The sequence below is a fragment of the Rutilus rutilus genome (assembly GCF_951802725.1).
Source record: "Rutilus rutilus genome assembly, chromosome: 6".
NCBI lineage: Eukaryota > Metazoa > Chordata > Actinopteri > Cypriniformes > Leuciscidae > Rutilus > Rutilus rutilus.
In genome coordinates, this window is record NC_140214.1 from 49,764,634 (window position 1) to 49,782,277 (window position 17,644).

General features: G+C 42.5%; 1 protein-coding gene across 1 annotated transcript in view; it reads left to right on the forward strand.

Annotated features, from left to right (window-relative positions):
• The first annotated feature begins 1,195 nt into the window (after positions 1-1,195).
• The window catches only part of LOC311291903 (cadherin-2), an 86,473-nt gene continuing 70,024 nt past the window's right edge, over positions 1,196-17,644 (forward strand). Inside the window, exons 1-2 of the mRNA XM_084411258.1 lie at positions 1,196-1,644; positions 4,895-5,018. Of these exons, the coding sequence (XP_084267384.1) occupies positions 1,588-1,644; positions 4,895-5,018 (181 nt within the window). The 5' untranslated portion in view covers positions 1,196-1,587. The remainder of the gene's footprint in view (positions 1,645-4,894; positions 5,019-17,644) is intronic.

Here is a 17,644-nt window from a genome sequence, read left to right on the forward strand (position 1 = left end):
AGTCGAGCGTCCTTCCAGGATCACTCCCCAGCCCGTGAGGGAGGCATCTGTTGTTAGCATCCTGCAAGAAGAAGCTCCTAACAAGGGACCCCTTTACAGGATAGACCCCTATGCGTGCCGGTGATAGGCATGCCCGCACCAACATCCCAAACCACGAATCCCAAACCACACCCAGAAAAGTGGTCCTCTGTAGTGGAGAAAGCACACTCTTCTTGGCATTTAACCGTAACCCCAACTCTCTCATGTGGGCGAGAATGACATCTCGATGCCGAACCGCCAACTGATGCGACTTAGCTAGTCATGATGCGAATACTCTGCAGAAGCAGTGGCACCAGAGTTGTATCTAAGATACAAATGGATCAGGGTGATAGTGCAAAGCCGAAGGGAAGAACTCGTTATTGGTATGCTTTGCCCCCGAAAGCAAACCTCAGGAACATGAGCAAACCATTGACATCAGCATGCGAATCATGCAAATGTTGAGGGGATGTGTGAGCACGGATACGTGTTGATACCCACTGTCGATGAGATGTTCACAAGCTATCTCTCGCTAGGGGAAACATCATCGTTGAAAGTTCTGGCCCTGCCACCCAAGCCCCTCAAGACAACAAGGCAGGGTATATGTGGCAGCAGGTCAGGCTGGGGATGCACGCCAAATACGCATACATTTCTGATTTCATGTACGTGTGAACTCGTGAAATCATCATATTAGAATGATTTCTGAAGGATCATGTGACACTGAAGACTGGAGTAATGATGCTGAAAATTCAGCTTTAAACACAGGTATAAATTACACTTTACTATATATTCACGTCTCGCATTCCCTGTTTTAAATTGGAATAATATTTCGCTATTTAACTGTATTTTTGATAAAATAAATGCAGCCGTGCTGAGCAGAAGAGACTCTTTCAGAAACAATGAACAATCGTACTGGCCCCAACCCTTTGAGCACGTGTGTGTGCGAGTGTGTGCGTGTGTGTGTGTGCACGTGTGTGTGTGTGTTTGAGTGAGAGTGTGTGTGTGCGTGTTTGTGTGTGAGAGAGAGTTTGAGTGAGAGAGTGTGTGCGTGTGTGTGTGTGTGTGTGTGTGTGAGAGAGAGTGAGAGAGTGTTTGAGTGAGAGAGTGCGTGTGTGTGTGTGTGTGTGTGTGTGTGTGTGTGTGTGTGTGTGTGTGTGTGTGTGTGTGTGTGTGTGAGAGAGAGAGTGAGAGAGAGTTTGAGTGAGAGAGTGCGTGTGTGTGTGTGTGTGTGTGTGTGTGTGTGTGTGTGTGTGTGTGTGTGTGAGAGAGAGAGAGTGAGAGAGTGTTTGAGTGAGAGTGTGTGTGTGAGTCCGATTCTGTGACTGACTGCTGCTGCTAAGCCCAGCAGGGAGAGTTAGAGAGACACAGAGAGCTGAGGGAGAGTTGGAGAGACACAGAGAGTTAGAGAGTTAGAGAGACACAGAGAGCTTCTGAGGGAGATTCAGTGCTTCAGTAGCAGCGCAGGAGCCGACAAACACACAACACTGACGGGCTGCTGCAGAAACATTCGCTCTATAAAGACTGAAGCGAGGAAGACTCGCACTCCACAGGGATTCATAAACAAGCACATCAATGCTGCTCATCCCGGGCCGGGCTTTGCTTTTCTCTCTCCTCCTGGCAGCCTCGCAGGTAAATGTTTGAGTAGAAATGTGACAGCTAACAGTGAAGCTTCATCTCCTGGAGAATAACTGGCGCGAGCAATTGATGCTTTTTGGTTGTTTGTGTGCTGATGAGTGTTTATTGTGTTTGTGTGCTGGGGTGTATTCCAGAAAGCAGGTTATGTGACATATACGGGTATGTTTAAGGGTAAGTTAGCGGATAACTTCAACTTTTGGTTCCAAAACGGAGGTAACTTTCAGGGTATGTAAGTAGCCATAGAAACTTACTCTCTGTACATAACCTGCTCTGGAACAGCGTTCAGGGTTAGTTTACTTCAGAGGCGTTCAGGGTTAGTTTACTTCAGTGGTGTTCAGGGTTAGTTTACTTCAGTGGTGTTCAGGGTTAGTTTACTTCAGAGGTATTCAGGGTTAGTTTACTTCAGTGGTGTTCAGGGTTAGTTTACTTCAGAGGTGTTCGGAGTTAGTTTACTTCAGAAGTGTTCAGGGTTAGTTTACTTCAGAGGTGTTCAGGGTTAGTTTACTTCAGTGGTGTTCAGGGTTAGTTTGCTTCAGAGGTATTCAGGGTTAGTTTACTTCAGTGGTGTTCAGGGTTAGTTTACTTCAGAGGTGTTCAGGGTTAGTTTACTTCAGAGGTGTTCAGGGTTAGTTTACTTCAGTGGTGTTCAGGGTTAGTTTACTTCAGTGGTGTTCAGGGTTAGTTTACTTCAGAGGTGTTCAGGGTTAGTTTACTTCAGAGGTGTTCAGGGTTAGTTTACTTCAGTGGTGTTCAGGGTTAGTTTACTTCAGTGGTGTTCAGGGTTAGTTTACTTCAGAGGTATTCAGGGTTAGTTTACTTCAGTGGTGTTCAGGGTTAGTTTACTTCAGTGGTGTTCAGGGTTAGTTTACTTCAGTGGTGTTCAGGGTTAGTTTACTTCAGAGGTATTCAGGGTTAGTTTACTTCAGTGGTGTTCAGGGTTAGTTTACTTCAGTGGTGTTCAGGGTTAGTTTACTTCAGTGGTGTTCAGGGTTAGTTTACTTCAGAGGTATTCAGGGTTAGTTTACTTCAGTGGTGTTCAGGGTTAGTTTACTTCAGAGGTGTTCAGGGTTAGTTTACTTCAGTGGTGTTCAGGGTTAGTTTACTTCAGAGGTATTCAGGGTTAGTTTACTTCAGTGGTGTTCAGGGTTAGTTTACTTCAGTGGTGTTCAGGGTTAGTTTACTTCAGTGGTGTTCAGGGTTAGTTTACTTCAGAGGTGTTCAGGGTTAGTTTACTTCAGTGGTGTTCAGGGTTAGTTTACTTCAGAGGTATTCAGGGTTAGTTTACTTCAGTGGTGTTCAGGGTTAGTTTACTTCAGAGGTATTCAGGGTTAGTTTACTTCAGTGGTGTTCAGGGTTAGTTTACTTCAGAGGTGTTCAGGGTTAGTTTACTTCAGAGGTATTCAGGGTTAGTTTACTTCAGTGGTGTTCAGGGTTAGTTTACTTCAGAGGTATTCAGGGTTAGTTTACTTCAGTGGTGTTCAGGGTTAGTTTACTTCAGAGGTATTCAGGGTTAGTTTACTTCAGTGGTGTTCAGGGTTAGTTTACTTCAGAGGTGTTCAGGGTTAGTTTACTTCAGAGGTATTCAGGGTTAGTTTACTTCAGTGGTGTTCAGGGTTAGTTTACTTCAGAGGTGTTCAGGGTTAGTTTACTTCAGAGGTGTTCAGGGTTAGTTTACTTCAGAGGTATTCAGGGTTAGTTTACTTCAGTGGTGTTCAGGGTTAGTTTACTTCAGAGGTATTCAGGGTTAGTTTACTTCAGAGGTGTTCAGGGTTAGTTTACTTCAGAGGTATTCAGGGTTAGTTTACTTCAGTGGTGTTCAGGGTTAGTTTACTTCAGAGGTATTCAGGGTTAGTTTACTTCAGAGGTATTCAGGGTTAGTTTACTTCAGTGGTGTTCAGGGTTAGTTTACTTCAGAGGTGTTCGGGGTTAGTTTACTTTAGAGGTGTTCAGCGCATGTGTGCCCTATTTGTGAGGCTCCAGTGGGCGTGACAGATTGCGCACAATATTACATATAGGGCCCTATTTTAACGATCTGAAACGCAAGTATCAAGTGCAAAACGCAAGTAACTTTGTGGCCGGATCTCGGGCGCTGTTGCTATTATACCGGCGGGATAAATGACTCTCCGACGCAAATCTAAAATGTGTTGGTCTGAAGTAGCTTCATTACTCATAGGTGTGATTTGGGCGTAACGTGAAATAAACCAATCAGAGCGTCATCTCACATTCCCTTTAAGAGCAGGTGTGCTTGTTCCATGGCGGATTGCTATTATAACGGCGGATTTGCCAGACGCACGCCAGGAGCGGTTCACAGCCGAGGAGACCGACGTTCTCGTCAGGGCCGTAAAACACAGAGAAGTGACATTGGGGATGGAGAAACACACCCAAATTAGCTTTGGTTAAACAGGCGTATGATAATTTGGGTAAATGTGTAAGCTAGATTTATGCTTTTATAATAAACTGTCTATCTATCTATCTATCTATCTATTGTAATAATGTATGATTTGCAAAAATGAAAACTGCTGCTTCTGTGTAGATGAGAGAATCAAAGTGTATATGCGCGTTGTGCACACGCTACATTGATTATGGTCAAGCATGCGCCCTTAAAATAGCATATGAATAACATGCGCAACGCGCCACTGACTCTCCTGGTCAGTGGCGGAATTGTTTTCTAAACCTGCAAAATAGCATTAGGGAACTTTTGCGCCGGAACACGCCTCCTCTTTGCGCTGAACCGGAGTGCAAGTGTATTTCCTAGTTTACCGACGTGCGTCTGTGGAGGGAAAAGTCCGCTGTGCGCGGGTGCAAAATAGGAATGATACATGCGTCGGTGTACAAAGTCAATTGCGCTGGGTGCAAGATAGGGCCCATATAGTTATATCGATATATAAAGCGCTACTAAAACAAAGTAATGTTTATTTTATTCATTTTTTTGCAACAGGACGTTTTCTATCCTATAATGTATTTCTACACTGAACACCACTGAAGTAAACTAACCCTGGATCATGAGCTGCTTCGGAGCAGGTTCTGTTCAGAGAGTAGGTAACAGTTTGCTCAAACTAATCTCAAACTTACCTGGGTAGCAACTGAAACCAGCTTTGTGCAACAGGCCACTGGAATATACTCCTGATGAGCGTTTGTGTTCTGATGAGTGTTTGTGTGCTGATGAGTGTTTGTGTGCTGATGAGTGTTTGTGTGCTGATGAGTGTTTGTGTGCTGATGAGTGTTTGTGTGTTGTGTTCTGCAGTCTCTGGACGGAGAGGTCGGAGAGGTCGGAGGTTGGGGCGTGTGCCGGCCGGGTTTCTCTGAGGATTTCTACACCACAGTGATTCCTGAAGCTGTGCTGCTGCCGGGACAGCCCGTCTTCACCGGTAAACATGAGACCTACACACACACACACAAACACAGTAAATCTGAGTCCAGTGTATCTGAGTCCAGTGTATCCGAGTCCAGTGTATCTGAGTCCAGTGTATCCGAGTCCAGTGTATCTGAGTCCAGTGTATCCGAGTCCAGTGTATCCGAGTCCAGTACAGTATCTGGGTCCAGTGTATCTGAGTCCAGTGTATCTGAGTCCAGTGTATCCGAGTCCAGTGTATCCGAGTCCAGTACAGTATCTGAGTCCAGTGTATCCGAGTCCAGTGTATCTGAGTCCAGTACAGTATCTGAGTCCAGTGTATCTGAGTCCAGTGTATCTGAGTCCAGTGTATCTGAGTCCAGTGTATCTGAGTCCAGTGTATCCGAGTCCAGTGTATCTGAGTCCAGTGTATCCGAGTCCAGTGTATCTGAGTCCAGTACAGTATCTGAGTCCAGTGTATCTGAGTCCAGTATCTGAGTCCAGTGTATCTGAGTCCAGTGTATCTGAGTCCAGTGTATCTGAGTCCAGTATCTCTGAGTCTAGTGTATCTGAGTCCAGTGTATCTGAGTCCAGTGTATCTGAGTCCAGTGTATCTGAGTCCAGTACAGTATCTGAGTCCAGTGTATCTGAGTCCAGTATCTGAGTCCAGTGTATCTGAGTCTAGTACAGTATCTGAGTCCAGTACAGTATCTGAGTCCAGTACAGTATCTGAGTCCAGTGTATCTGAGTCCAGTACAGTATCTGAGTCCAGTGTATCTGAGTCCAGTGTATCTGAGTCTAGTGTATCTGAGTCCAGTGTATCTGAGTCCAGTGTATCTGAGTCCAGTACAGTATCTGAGTCCAGTGTATGTGAGTCCAGTATAGAGTATCTGAGTCCAGTATCTCTGAGTCTAGTGTATCTGAGTCCAGTACAGTATCTGAGTCCAGTACAGTATCTGAGTCCAGTGTATCTGAGTCCAGTGTATCTGAGTCCAGTGTATCTGAGTCCAGTATAGAGTATCTGAGTCCAGTATCTCTGAGTCTAGTGTATCTGAGTCCAGTACAGTATCTGAGTCCAGTGTATCTGAGTCCAGTGTATCTGAGTCCAGTGTATCTGAGTCCAGTGTATCTGAGTCCAGTGTATCTGAGTCCAGTGTATCTGAGTCCAGTACAGTATCTGAGTCCAGTGTATCCGAGTCCAGTGTATCCGAGTCCAGTACAGTATCTGAGTCCAGTGTATCTGAGTCCAGTGTATCTGAGTCCAGTATCTGAGTCCAGTGTATCTGAGTCCAGTGTATCTGAGTCCAGTGTATCTGAGTCCAGTATAGAGTATCTGAGTCCAGTATCTCTGAGTCTAGTGTATCTGAGTCCAGTGTATCTGAGTCCAGTGTATCTGAGTCCAGTGTATCTGAGTCCAGTGTATCTGAGTCCAGTGTATCTGAGTCCAGTATAGAGTATCTGAGTCCAGTATCTCTGAGTCCAGTGTATCTGAGTCCAGTGTATCTGAGTCCAGTATAGAGTATCTGAGTCCAGTATCTCTGAGTCTAGTGTATCTGAGTCCAGTGTATCTGAGTCCAGTGTATCTGAGTCCAGTGTATCTGAGTCCAGTGTATCTGAGTCCAGTGTATCTGAGTCCAGTATAGAGTATCTGAGTCCAGTATCTCTGAGTCCAGTGTATCTGAGTCCAGTGTATCTGAGTCCAGTATAGAGTATCTGAGTCCAGTATCTCTGAGTCTAGTGTATCTGATTAAGAGCTGAAGCAGCTTCTCCAAGCTCCTCCACTGCGACAGCAACTGCATTAGTTTAAAGATTATATGGGTAAATTAACCCGTGAACGGTTAATCAGTGAATCATTGGGTTCATCTATAGATTTCTACAGATAGAATTTCTATAGTTAGTGAGCGGGTTTAAAATGAACCACTTGCTTGTGAGTGTAGAACCAAAGTAATATAAGAATGTACTAACCTTTTGACAATATGGTCTGCAAATAATCAGAGAGTTAAAGTTGTTGAAAATCCATTTGGAAAAGAAGTTTAAAAAAGAAGGATTCAAAATGACAGATAAAATGTGTATTATATCCTCGGCATGATTCAGTGAAACGAAGCAGACCAAATTCATCAAACGTTATATAAACATTTGTATTTTCAACCAGCAGAAGTTTGCTTATATCTTCTTAATGGTTTGCGAACATACAATGGGATTTATAAATTGCTGTGTTAGTGTTTTTCCTACTTTTTATACCTTTGTTTCTCTGTTTTTATGATGCTGCTGTTGTTATATTTGTCATGTGCTAATCATTCAGAGCTAATGTTTAACGTAATGTTTATTTGTTTGTCATTGGTAATGTAATTTGAGTGTTAAATATCGGGATCTATGCGCATCCGACTGAGATTCCTGTGTGTATTTGTGGATCCGTGGTGGGCATGTGTCTCGTGGAGAACACAAGCTCTCGGGCTTGATGTCATTATCAGGAAACGGTTATATTTATCTGATTCTGATTTACCCATCTCAAAGTCTCTGTTATGGGATGTTAAAGCAGTGGTTTCTGTGCAGATATTTTGTATGCTCTATCTGACGTAACTGAGCACCTGGATATGATCAGTCAGCTCGAAACGTTTCACACTGAGAGAAACCCTGTATGCAGGTTGTTTTGGGTGGTATCTTGTGGTTGACTGGCCTCAGCACTGTCCACACTGACCAGAGCACAACTGCACTCAATGGGACCCCAGACAAACTACACTGCAAAAAAAATAAAAAATCTGCCATTTTAGGTAGTTCTCATCACGCTGGCGTATGTTCAAGTGCTCGATTGATCAGGGAACCTCCTTGAGACGCTTGAAAGGTTTAAACTGGGTGATGGTTTCTTAAATGGGTCAGGTTGCTTTATAATGATTTACAGCCAGAAGTACTAACAAATAACCATTAGGCAGGTATAAAGACACATGCCGAGGGTGTCCTTTGTTTCCTTTATTATTTTAATTTGCAGTTAAACCTCTTGCAATTCAGAGCAGTTCAGATATACAAGGTATAACAGTAGGTGAGAAGGAACATCACTTTTCTTTTGTCACTGAAGATATTGTGGTCTTTCATAGAAATTTATAGGCTTCTATTCAGTCAAGTAATAATACAACAGTGATTCAGATGAAAATGAGACAAACCACAGATTCAGATGCAAATGCAAATTCGTAGACAGACAGACCTCAAAGTCCTAATATTAATTCCAAATTATGTTAAATGTCTGCTCTGTATTGAAGCACAGAGGTCTCCACAGACCACATTAATTCACCAACCATGATCGCAAACAATATGGTCAGGAATCATGTTTGTATTTATTACAGTGTTCGTCACAGATTTAGTAGCAGCAAACAGCGTCGTGAAGGAACACAGACTGACTGTATGACACTTTCATTCCAGCAGATAGTTACTTTACAGATTACTTGATTTTAAAAGTAACTAAGTTTAATGTAAAATTAGTTACATTCAGCAGATGCCGACAACACCCCCGCCGCCTCAACATAAATATGACAACCGGTTTTACCAACACTCACTTTATGGAAGTGCATTTTTAACAGTAACGGCAACAATGTATCTCCTGACATTTTAAGCTGAACTTAAAAACTATTTCCTGAAAATATACATGTTTTTATAAAAAATAAAGGCGGGCATACACTATGCAATTTTTTTTTGTCCGATTTTGAGCCGAATTCTGACTCGTGCGACTCTTTTTAGGGTCGGGCCAATTTTCAGCTTTGTCGTGCGTCGCGCAGTGTTCGTGCAGTGTACAGGGGTAACGAGAGGCGACTAACCTCTCCCGACCGGCAATCGGATGGTCGGAAGAATTTCTGTCATGTCAGAAATGTTGATCGCTCCTCGTGACTATATCACACAGGTGAAGCAGAGCTACGAACCGATCGCCCTAAACTCAGTGTTTCCCCCTCACTGCGCCTGCGCCAAACACAAGTGTCACCATTTCATCCGCAGCAAGAAAGAAAATGAAAACAGGGAGATCTTAATTTGTGTAGATATCAAACTAGCTACAAATTACTGTTGCTTACCTCCAGTTTGTGTTGCAAAATGGATAAACCATATTACCCACGTCTTCCAAGCCACCTGCGATGTAGCTACCGTTGCCCTTTCATTTGTTAAACAATGTTCATGTTACACAAACTGTTTTTGAAATAAAGCTGTTTTGACTAATTATTGCAGTGTTCGGAAATATTATAGACTGTAAATAATTTTAATTATAGGCCTATAATTCATTGTAATCGACCTAAATGTTTTTAGACAATTTTTAATGAGGAGGAGTAAGCTTCTATGTAATCTTTTATTATCCTCACAGGGCGTTGGTTATCCGGTGATGCGCTATGCAATTATTGCGTGGCAAATTAATTATAATAGCCTATCAATTTATTAATAAAAGTAGGCCTTCCCTAATAATACTAATAATACAATACTACTGATAATAATTTAATACATACATTGGAAATGCTAAATCCTCTTGATATTGATAGCTGATGCTTGTTTTGACAATATCTCTGGATACATGATATCGTCTATTGGCGCACCCCGGGTTATCGCGCATATTTCACACGTATAGTGTGAGCAGTGAAGTATAGTGTGAGCACAGAAATCCTGAGCTTTGGCTTTACGTCGCATGCGATCTACTCGTTCAGTGTGAGTATGTGCCTTGCTGAAATCGCACAGACATCGCACAGTGTATGCCCGCCTTGTTGGACTGTGCAGTGCTGTGACTCCAAATGTTTCTTCAAATTAGAAGTAGTGTTTTGTAGCTAGATAGCACAGTGTACAACGAACCTTAATATTGCCATCTTTAGCTGACACAAACTCAAAATAGTGACTGTATTTCCAGCTAGAAAACGTGCATCTCTCTCCTCCCTCCATTGTTGTGTACGTTTGTGTTGCTGTGTGGTATGTATTACACGTGACGTGTCCTCATGCTGAAAACGTGACTGAAAAAAGTGGTCAGATTAGAGTACCGCGTTACCGGCATCACTGGGTGCAGCCCTATGTGTGCAGGGAAGGCCTGAAGTGAAAACTTATTCAGAACCACCATTGCCAACCATAAAAAATCACACTTTAAAACAATTTACCCTTGTTTTAAAATATATACTTTTTAGAAGGATCAAAATAAAGTCTTTATCCTACTAATCAGCATGGAAGAAAGATCTTCAGGAAGATATTCCTGAAGAAGAATGGAAAGAATCTTGTCTGTTTGCCCAAACCCATCGCTTTAACACTAGGTGCACTACACTACATATGGCTCTTCAGGGCCGGCATTTCCCCAGTCAAATTACGCTTGAAACCGTGGAAAAGCTTGTTTTTCTAAATAAATGTGCTGGACGGGCATCTTCATCCGCTGCGCTGTCTCTGCTTCGACTGTTCAGAAGCTCTGAGCGATGCCGTGATGAGAACAGCACAATCCTGCAGTCACTGAGGCTGACGCTGGTGATCTGTCGGAGGATATTGCTCAGCACTGTCTGCGTTCGCTTCTTTAGTTGTTGCTCGAGAGACGTTGATGAAGTTGTTTCTGATGAATTCCTGCTGTAGTTTGTCGGAGTCTCATTCCAGGTTGATGTGTTCACTGAGATTTGTCGCAGCCATGTGTTCATGTGTCCTGTCACTGGAGAATGTGACGGCCTCATAAATAACAGGTCATCTAGCCGTTGATTGGTTTATCACAGAGAGGTGGTTATTAATCTGACACAGAGCTGATAATGGAGCACTTTCAGTAAGAGGGTGTGTGTTGACACACTTCACAAGGCTGAATAACACAGAGTAAAGCGTATGCTGTAGAAGTTAAATGCAGACCTTGTGTAATGGTATTGCGTGGGATAGTTGGATGTTGACAGTGTTGATCATGACTATTCCTGACCCGACTGACTAGTGCTTTGATTCTCAGTTAGTTTCTTTTGATTAGACTTCCTTCAGAGTCAATGATTTAACATATGTTTGTGAAGTTTCCATGTCCTGTGTCGGGACATTTTTCTGTTTGTTCATAATAATAATAATAATAATAATAATACATTTTATTTATAATGCGCTTTTCTGAAACCCAAAGCGCTACAAACAATAAAACAAGTAAAGTACAAAGTACAGGAGTAAAAATAATCATTACAGTGCAACCCAATAAAATACTAGTCATGACAGTTCAAGTAAGCAATTTTAAAAAGATGTGTTTTTAACAACTTCTTGAAACTGGCTAATGTAGGAGCGTCTCTAACAGTAAGAGGAAGTGCGTTCCATAACCTGGGTGCCGCAACAGAGAAAGCTCTCTCCCCCATAGATTTTAATCTACAGGGAGGCTGCTGAAGAGTAAGAGAATCCGTAGACCGAAGGGAACGAGAAGGCGCATACAGGCTGACTAAGTCACAGATATAAGAAGGAGCGATTTCATGCATAGCTTTGTATGTCAGTGTAAGAGTTTTAAAAGCAATACGTGACTGGACAGGTAGCCAATGCAAACTATAAAGCACACCTGTAATGTGCTGACGTGGTGAAGTGTATGTAAGCACACGTGCTGCTGAATTCTGAATGTACTGCAGGCGTTTTATAGATTTAGCAGGTAAACCAACAAAAAGTGCATTACAATAATCAATCCTGGATGTAACAAATGCATGAATAAGCCTTTCAGCGTCAGGTAGAGTAAGACAGGGCCTAATTCTTGCAATATTTCTTAGATGATGGAATGCAGATTTAGTAATACTCTTAATATGAGAGTCTAGTGTTAAGTGGGCGTCAAAAATCACACCAAGGTTACGAGCACAAGAAGATGGAGATAAGACACTATCATCGATGATCAAGTTAAAATGTCTCCCTTTTTGGGTAGCCGCAGGTGTGCCAATGAGTAAAATCTCTGTCTTAGAGGAGTTCAATTTTAAAAAATTATGATGCATCCATGTTTTTATTTCCTGCACACATTCCGAGAGAATTTTGGAGGTGACAGTAGGATCAGATTTAGAGCTAATATAGATTTGAGTATCATCAGCATAAAAATGATACCCCAGACCATATTTCCTGATTATTTGCCCCAATGGAAGCATATAGACACTGAACAATGTGGGACCCAGAACAGATCCCTGAGGAACGCCAAAACGGACTTGTCCAGTATCGGATTTGTTGTTTCCCAAGACAACAAACTGGGAACGATCAGTGAAATATGATTTGAACCAATTTAGTACAGTACCAGTAATACCAAGCCAGCTCTCCAGCCTATTTAACAGGATAGAATGGCACACTGTGTCGAAAGCTGCACTCAGATCTAACAGGACCAAGATGGTAGAGGCTCCAGAGTCAGCTGAGACAAGCAGGTCATTCATAACACGAACCAGGGCTGTCTGTGCTGTGTCCCTTTCTAAACCCCGACTGAAAAGGTTCGAAAAGCTTGTTGGATGACAAGTGTAATTGAAGTTGTGCCACAACAACACGTTCTAAAACCTTAGAAAGAAAGGGGAGATTTGAGATAGGCCTATAGTTTGATAGGTCTGACTTATCACATCCAGGCTTTTTAAGGACTGGTGTAATAGCTGCGACCTTTAGGGCTTTAGGGACAATACCAGTTGTAAGAGAAGTGTTCACAATAGTACAAATAAGGGGACTAATTGAAGAAAGACACCCCTTAAGAACAGATGTTGGGATAGGGTCAAGGGTACTTGTAGTAGTATTCATTGCCATCACCAATTTTGAAATACAATCAATAGTGACTATGTTAAAATTGGAGAAAGCAGATTTAGGAAAATTAACTGGGTAGATCTCAGGAATTGCAAAGCAAGGTAGCAGGCTGATAGACTTGTAGATAGTTACAATTTTTTCCGTAAAAAACATAAGAAATTTGTTACACTCCTGCACAGAAGAACAGATTGATTGCTTAATTGGTGCAAGCATTTTGTTGATCGTCTTAAACAACTTGTTGGGATTTGCAGCACCGTCCCTAATAATAGACGAGTAGTACTCTGTTCTTGCTGTTTTAAGTGCTTCAGCATATTGACATAAAAAATCATCATACATTAGCTTATGGACAGTTAAACCTGATTTCTTGTATTGGCGTTCAAGCTGTCTGCTTTTCATCTTAAGAGCCCTAAGCTCAGTGGTATACCAAGGAGATGATTTAGCAAATGAAACAACACGTTCTCTCCTAGGGGCTAGTATGTCCAAAGCAGAAGACAAAATAGAATTATAGTGATCAACAGTTTCAACAGTAGAGTGCTCTGATATCATACAAGAAAGACTGTCAAAATTAATATTCTTGACATTCCTAAAACTAATGACCCTCTTTTGAGCATTTCTTAAAGATGGGACATTTAAGTTAAAAGTGAGAAGCCTATGATCGCTAATACACAAGTCACTGCTGTCTAGCTGGTCAATGTCCACCCCTACAGAACACACCAGATCAAGTGTGTGACCCTTATTATGAGTGGGAAATTTCACATGCTGAATCATGTTAAAACAATCTAATACCTCCATGAATTCCACAGTTAGATTACTCTTGAAATTATCCACATGGATATTAATATCGCCAGTGAGAATCATTGATGGACAAACAGAGCAAACAGATGTAAGTAGCTCTGAGAGCTCATTAAAAAAACAAAGAATTAGGTTTTGGAGGTCGATAGATGAATACAATAAGAACAGGAGAAGTACCGTTCATTTTAAAAGCAACACATTCAAATGATGATACGCAGGGAATAGTAATTTCCGTAACAGATAATACATCTCTGTATATAACAGCAAGACCCCCGCCTTTACCACTTAGACGTGGCCTCTGGATATATGTAAATCCTGGTGGAGTACACAAATTTAAGTTTATGAAGTCATTTGGTTGGTGCCAAGTCTCACAGATACAAAATAAATCCAGAGCATTGTTCAATATGGTGTCGTAGAGTAAAGCAGTCTTATTGTTCAAAGAACGAACATTAAGATGTGCAAATCGCATAGTGTCGAGTCGTATTTTTTGAGTCATTTGTGGATAACGCAGGTTTGCATGACAAACACCGCGTAAAGAATGCTTTTTTGTTTCTGAGTTCATCGACCGAGCGCCTACAACTTTAATGCCACTCCCAGTTCCAGTAGTGTGAACATTCTGCCGCGACCCTCTGTGCAAATATTTCGGGCGACGTAGAAGTCGAAACGATTTCAGGGTCTTTTGAACACAGACATCAGGAAGTAAATGATGTTCCAACAAGAGAAGTTCAGTGAAAGAGTACCTTATCATAATGAAATCCAAATGTTGAAGGACCCACTCTCCACGAAGCCCAGACAGGGTCGAAATGATGATGACGATAGATAGCAGGGAAATTCTCATGATAGAAACAGAGAGATCCGATTTGAGTTTCTTGAAGTAGAATCCAGAGTTTTTTCCGTCCGTTATAATCCAGAGTCACACAGCAGCGCAGATAGCTGCTCAGACAACAGTCACGCGCAGCGTTCCCGGTTGACAGGATCTGCGTTCCCACGGTCTGCGTTCCCACAGTGTTAAACCCGATCAAACAATAGGGGAACGTACCGAAAGACTCCACAGTAGAACTCCAGTGTCATTAGAAGCAGTGTAAAAAACACACCAACTAATACGTGTAGTATACTATTTAAGAATAAATAGTTAAAATATTCATTTAAAAAAGTAAAAATAAAACGGACAGAGAAGCGGCAACCAACATGCGCCAGCGTACTCTCCACCAGAAGTGCACATGATACGTCATGTACATCACAGTACATCATGATACGTCATGTACATCACAGACGGACTCGATGATGGTGAGATCAGACCGGCTGTTGTCAGACTCCTTCTGCATACACAAATATCATTATGACAATTAAGGGAAACGTGAACTGATATTTCTCACTGATACACTACAGCAAAAGTTATAAATAACTGCCTTAAAACCTTTTTTCTGAACGCAGATTCAATATAGATAGATAGATATCAATTGGTAAACGTATAAACATTCAGAAATGTGCAAACACACTTGTGTATAAATGAATTGTGCTTTGCATTTGTGAATGTCAATTTGGTTGTGGATTTGTAAATCATATGAACTATGTTACGAGTTTGTAAATTGCTGTTTGCAAATATACTGTATATACCTTTCACAATCGGGATCATTCCTTATAGATAATCAAGTCTTGCCCTACATTCCCATTGAATATCACTGTAGTGCGTCACATTAGGGCAGTGAAAGGGTTGTTGACCGTAAATCTCAGGCATCTTAAAGTGAGGACGTCTCTTAATTTCTATTCAATTCTATCATCTAAATGTGCGTTACAGCAGAAGTGTGTGTCTGGCTGTGGACAGGTGATATGTCGACGACTGATCTGTTCGTTCTCTGTGCTGGCTCTTTCCTGGGCGGAGAGGTGAGGATCTCGGTCTCCACAAAGCAGGGTCTGTTTGTGAGCTGCCAGTTCACTGAGCAGTGTTCATTGAGCCCCTCATTACACAGGCCCAATGCACAGAGGACCAGCCTCATATTCATCATCAGAGAGGAACAGGCTGTCTCTGGCAGGCCGTCTGTTGATGTCCATCAGATCGCCCTTTGTTTTGGGTCGGGTTTCACTGCCTGTCTCCCACTTCCACTGATCCGGAGGGTTTGCTCAGAGCCTGTTGTGATAGGTCAGAGTCGTACCTGTTGAGATGTGATGCGTCATGTGATCGCTGTTGGTTTAGCTCACTGACAGTATTTGACCCTGCTAAAATAATCATACTTTACTCTCTTCTGTGCAATACTAACATGATGTTTGCTAACAGCTGGACTTTACAAATAATGAAAATCTCTGCATTACGGTAGTGATAACATTAGCTAAATCTTGTTAACTGGGCTTGATCTTAATGGTTGTGTGTTTGCTTCTATCCTTGCACAATTGTCTTCCTCTTGTTTTGAATTCTTTTAATCTTTTCGTGTTAATAAACGACCTGCGATTAGATCCACCCTGCAAACCTCAGCAGTTTTAAGGGAGTGAATTATTACAGGCCCATTTCCTAATCCTCAGTTTTGGCTAAGGCTTTACATTCTTTTGTGAGTGATCGAATGAAAGTTTCTGTCTACAGAAATGCTGCGGCTCAGTAAACGGCACACTGAGACCGATAACTGCAGACTCAGGGCTATAACTACAGACTCAGGGCTATAACTACAGACTCAGGGCTATAACTGCAGACTCAGGGCTATAACTACAGACTCAGGGCTATAACTACAGACTCAGGGCTATAACTACAGACTCATGGCTATAACTGCAGACTCAGGGCTATAACTACAGACTCAGGGCTATAACTACAGACTCAGGGCTATAACTACAGACTCAGGGCTATAACTACAGACTCAGGGACTCAGGGCTATAACTGCAGACTCAGGGCTATAACTACAGACTCAGGGCTATAACTACAGACTCAGGGCTATAACTGCAGACTCAGGGCTATAACTACAGACTCAGGGACTCAGGGCTATAACTACAGACTCAGGGCTATAACTACAGACTCAGGGCTATAACTGCAGACTCAGGGCTATAACTACAGACTCAGGGCTATAACTACAGACTCAAGGCTATAACTACAGACTCAGGGCTATAACTGCAGACTCAGGGCTATAACTGCAGACTCAGGGCTATAACTACAGACTCAGGGCTATAACTGCAGACTCAGGGCTATAACTACAGACTCAGGGACTCAGGGCTATAACTACAGACTCAGGGCTATAACTACAGACTCAGGGCTATAACTGCAGACTCAGGGCTATAACTACAGACTCAGGGCTATAACTACAGACTCAAGGCTATAACTGCAGACTCAGGGCTATAACTGCAGACTCAGGGCTATAACTGCAGACTCAGGGCTATAACTACAGACTCAGGGCTATAACTGCAGACTCAGGGCTATAACTGCAGACTCAGGGCTATAACTACAGACTCAGGGCTATAACTGCAGACTCAGGGCTATAACTACAGACTCAGGGCTATAACTGCAGACTCAGGGCTATAACTGCAGACTCAGGGCTATAACTACAGACTCAGGGCTATAACTGCAGACTCAGGGCTATAACTGCAGACTCAGGGCTATAACTACAGACTCAGGGCTATAACTGCAGACTCAGGGCTATAACTACAGACTCAGGGCTATAACTGCAGACTCAGGGCTATAACTACAGACTCAGGGCTATAACTGCAGACTCAGGGCTATAACTACAGACTCAGGGCTATAACTGCAGACTCAGGGCTATAACTGCAGACTCAGGGCTATAACTACAGACTCAGGGCTATAACTACAGACTCAGGGCTATAACTGCAGACTCAGGGCTATAACTACAGACTCAGGGCTATAACTGCAGACTCAGGGCTATAACTGCAGACTCAGGGCTATAACTACAGACTCAGGGCTATAACTACAGACTCAGGGCTATAACTGCAGACTCAGGGCTATAACTACAGACTCAGGGCTATAACTACAGACTCAGGGCTATAACTACAGACTCATGGCTATAACTGCAGACTCAGGGCTATAACTACAGACTCAGGGCTATAACTACAGACTCAGGGCTATAACTACAGACTCAGGGCTATAACTACAGACTCAGGGACTCAGGGCTATAACTGCAGACTCAGGGCTATAACTACAGACTCAGGGCTATAACTACAGACTCAGGGCTATAACTGCAGACTCAGGGC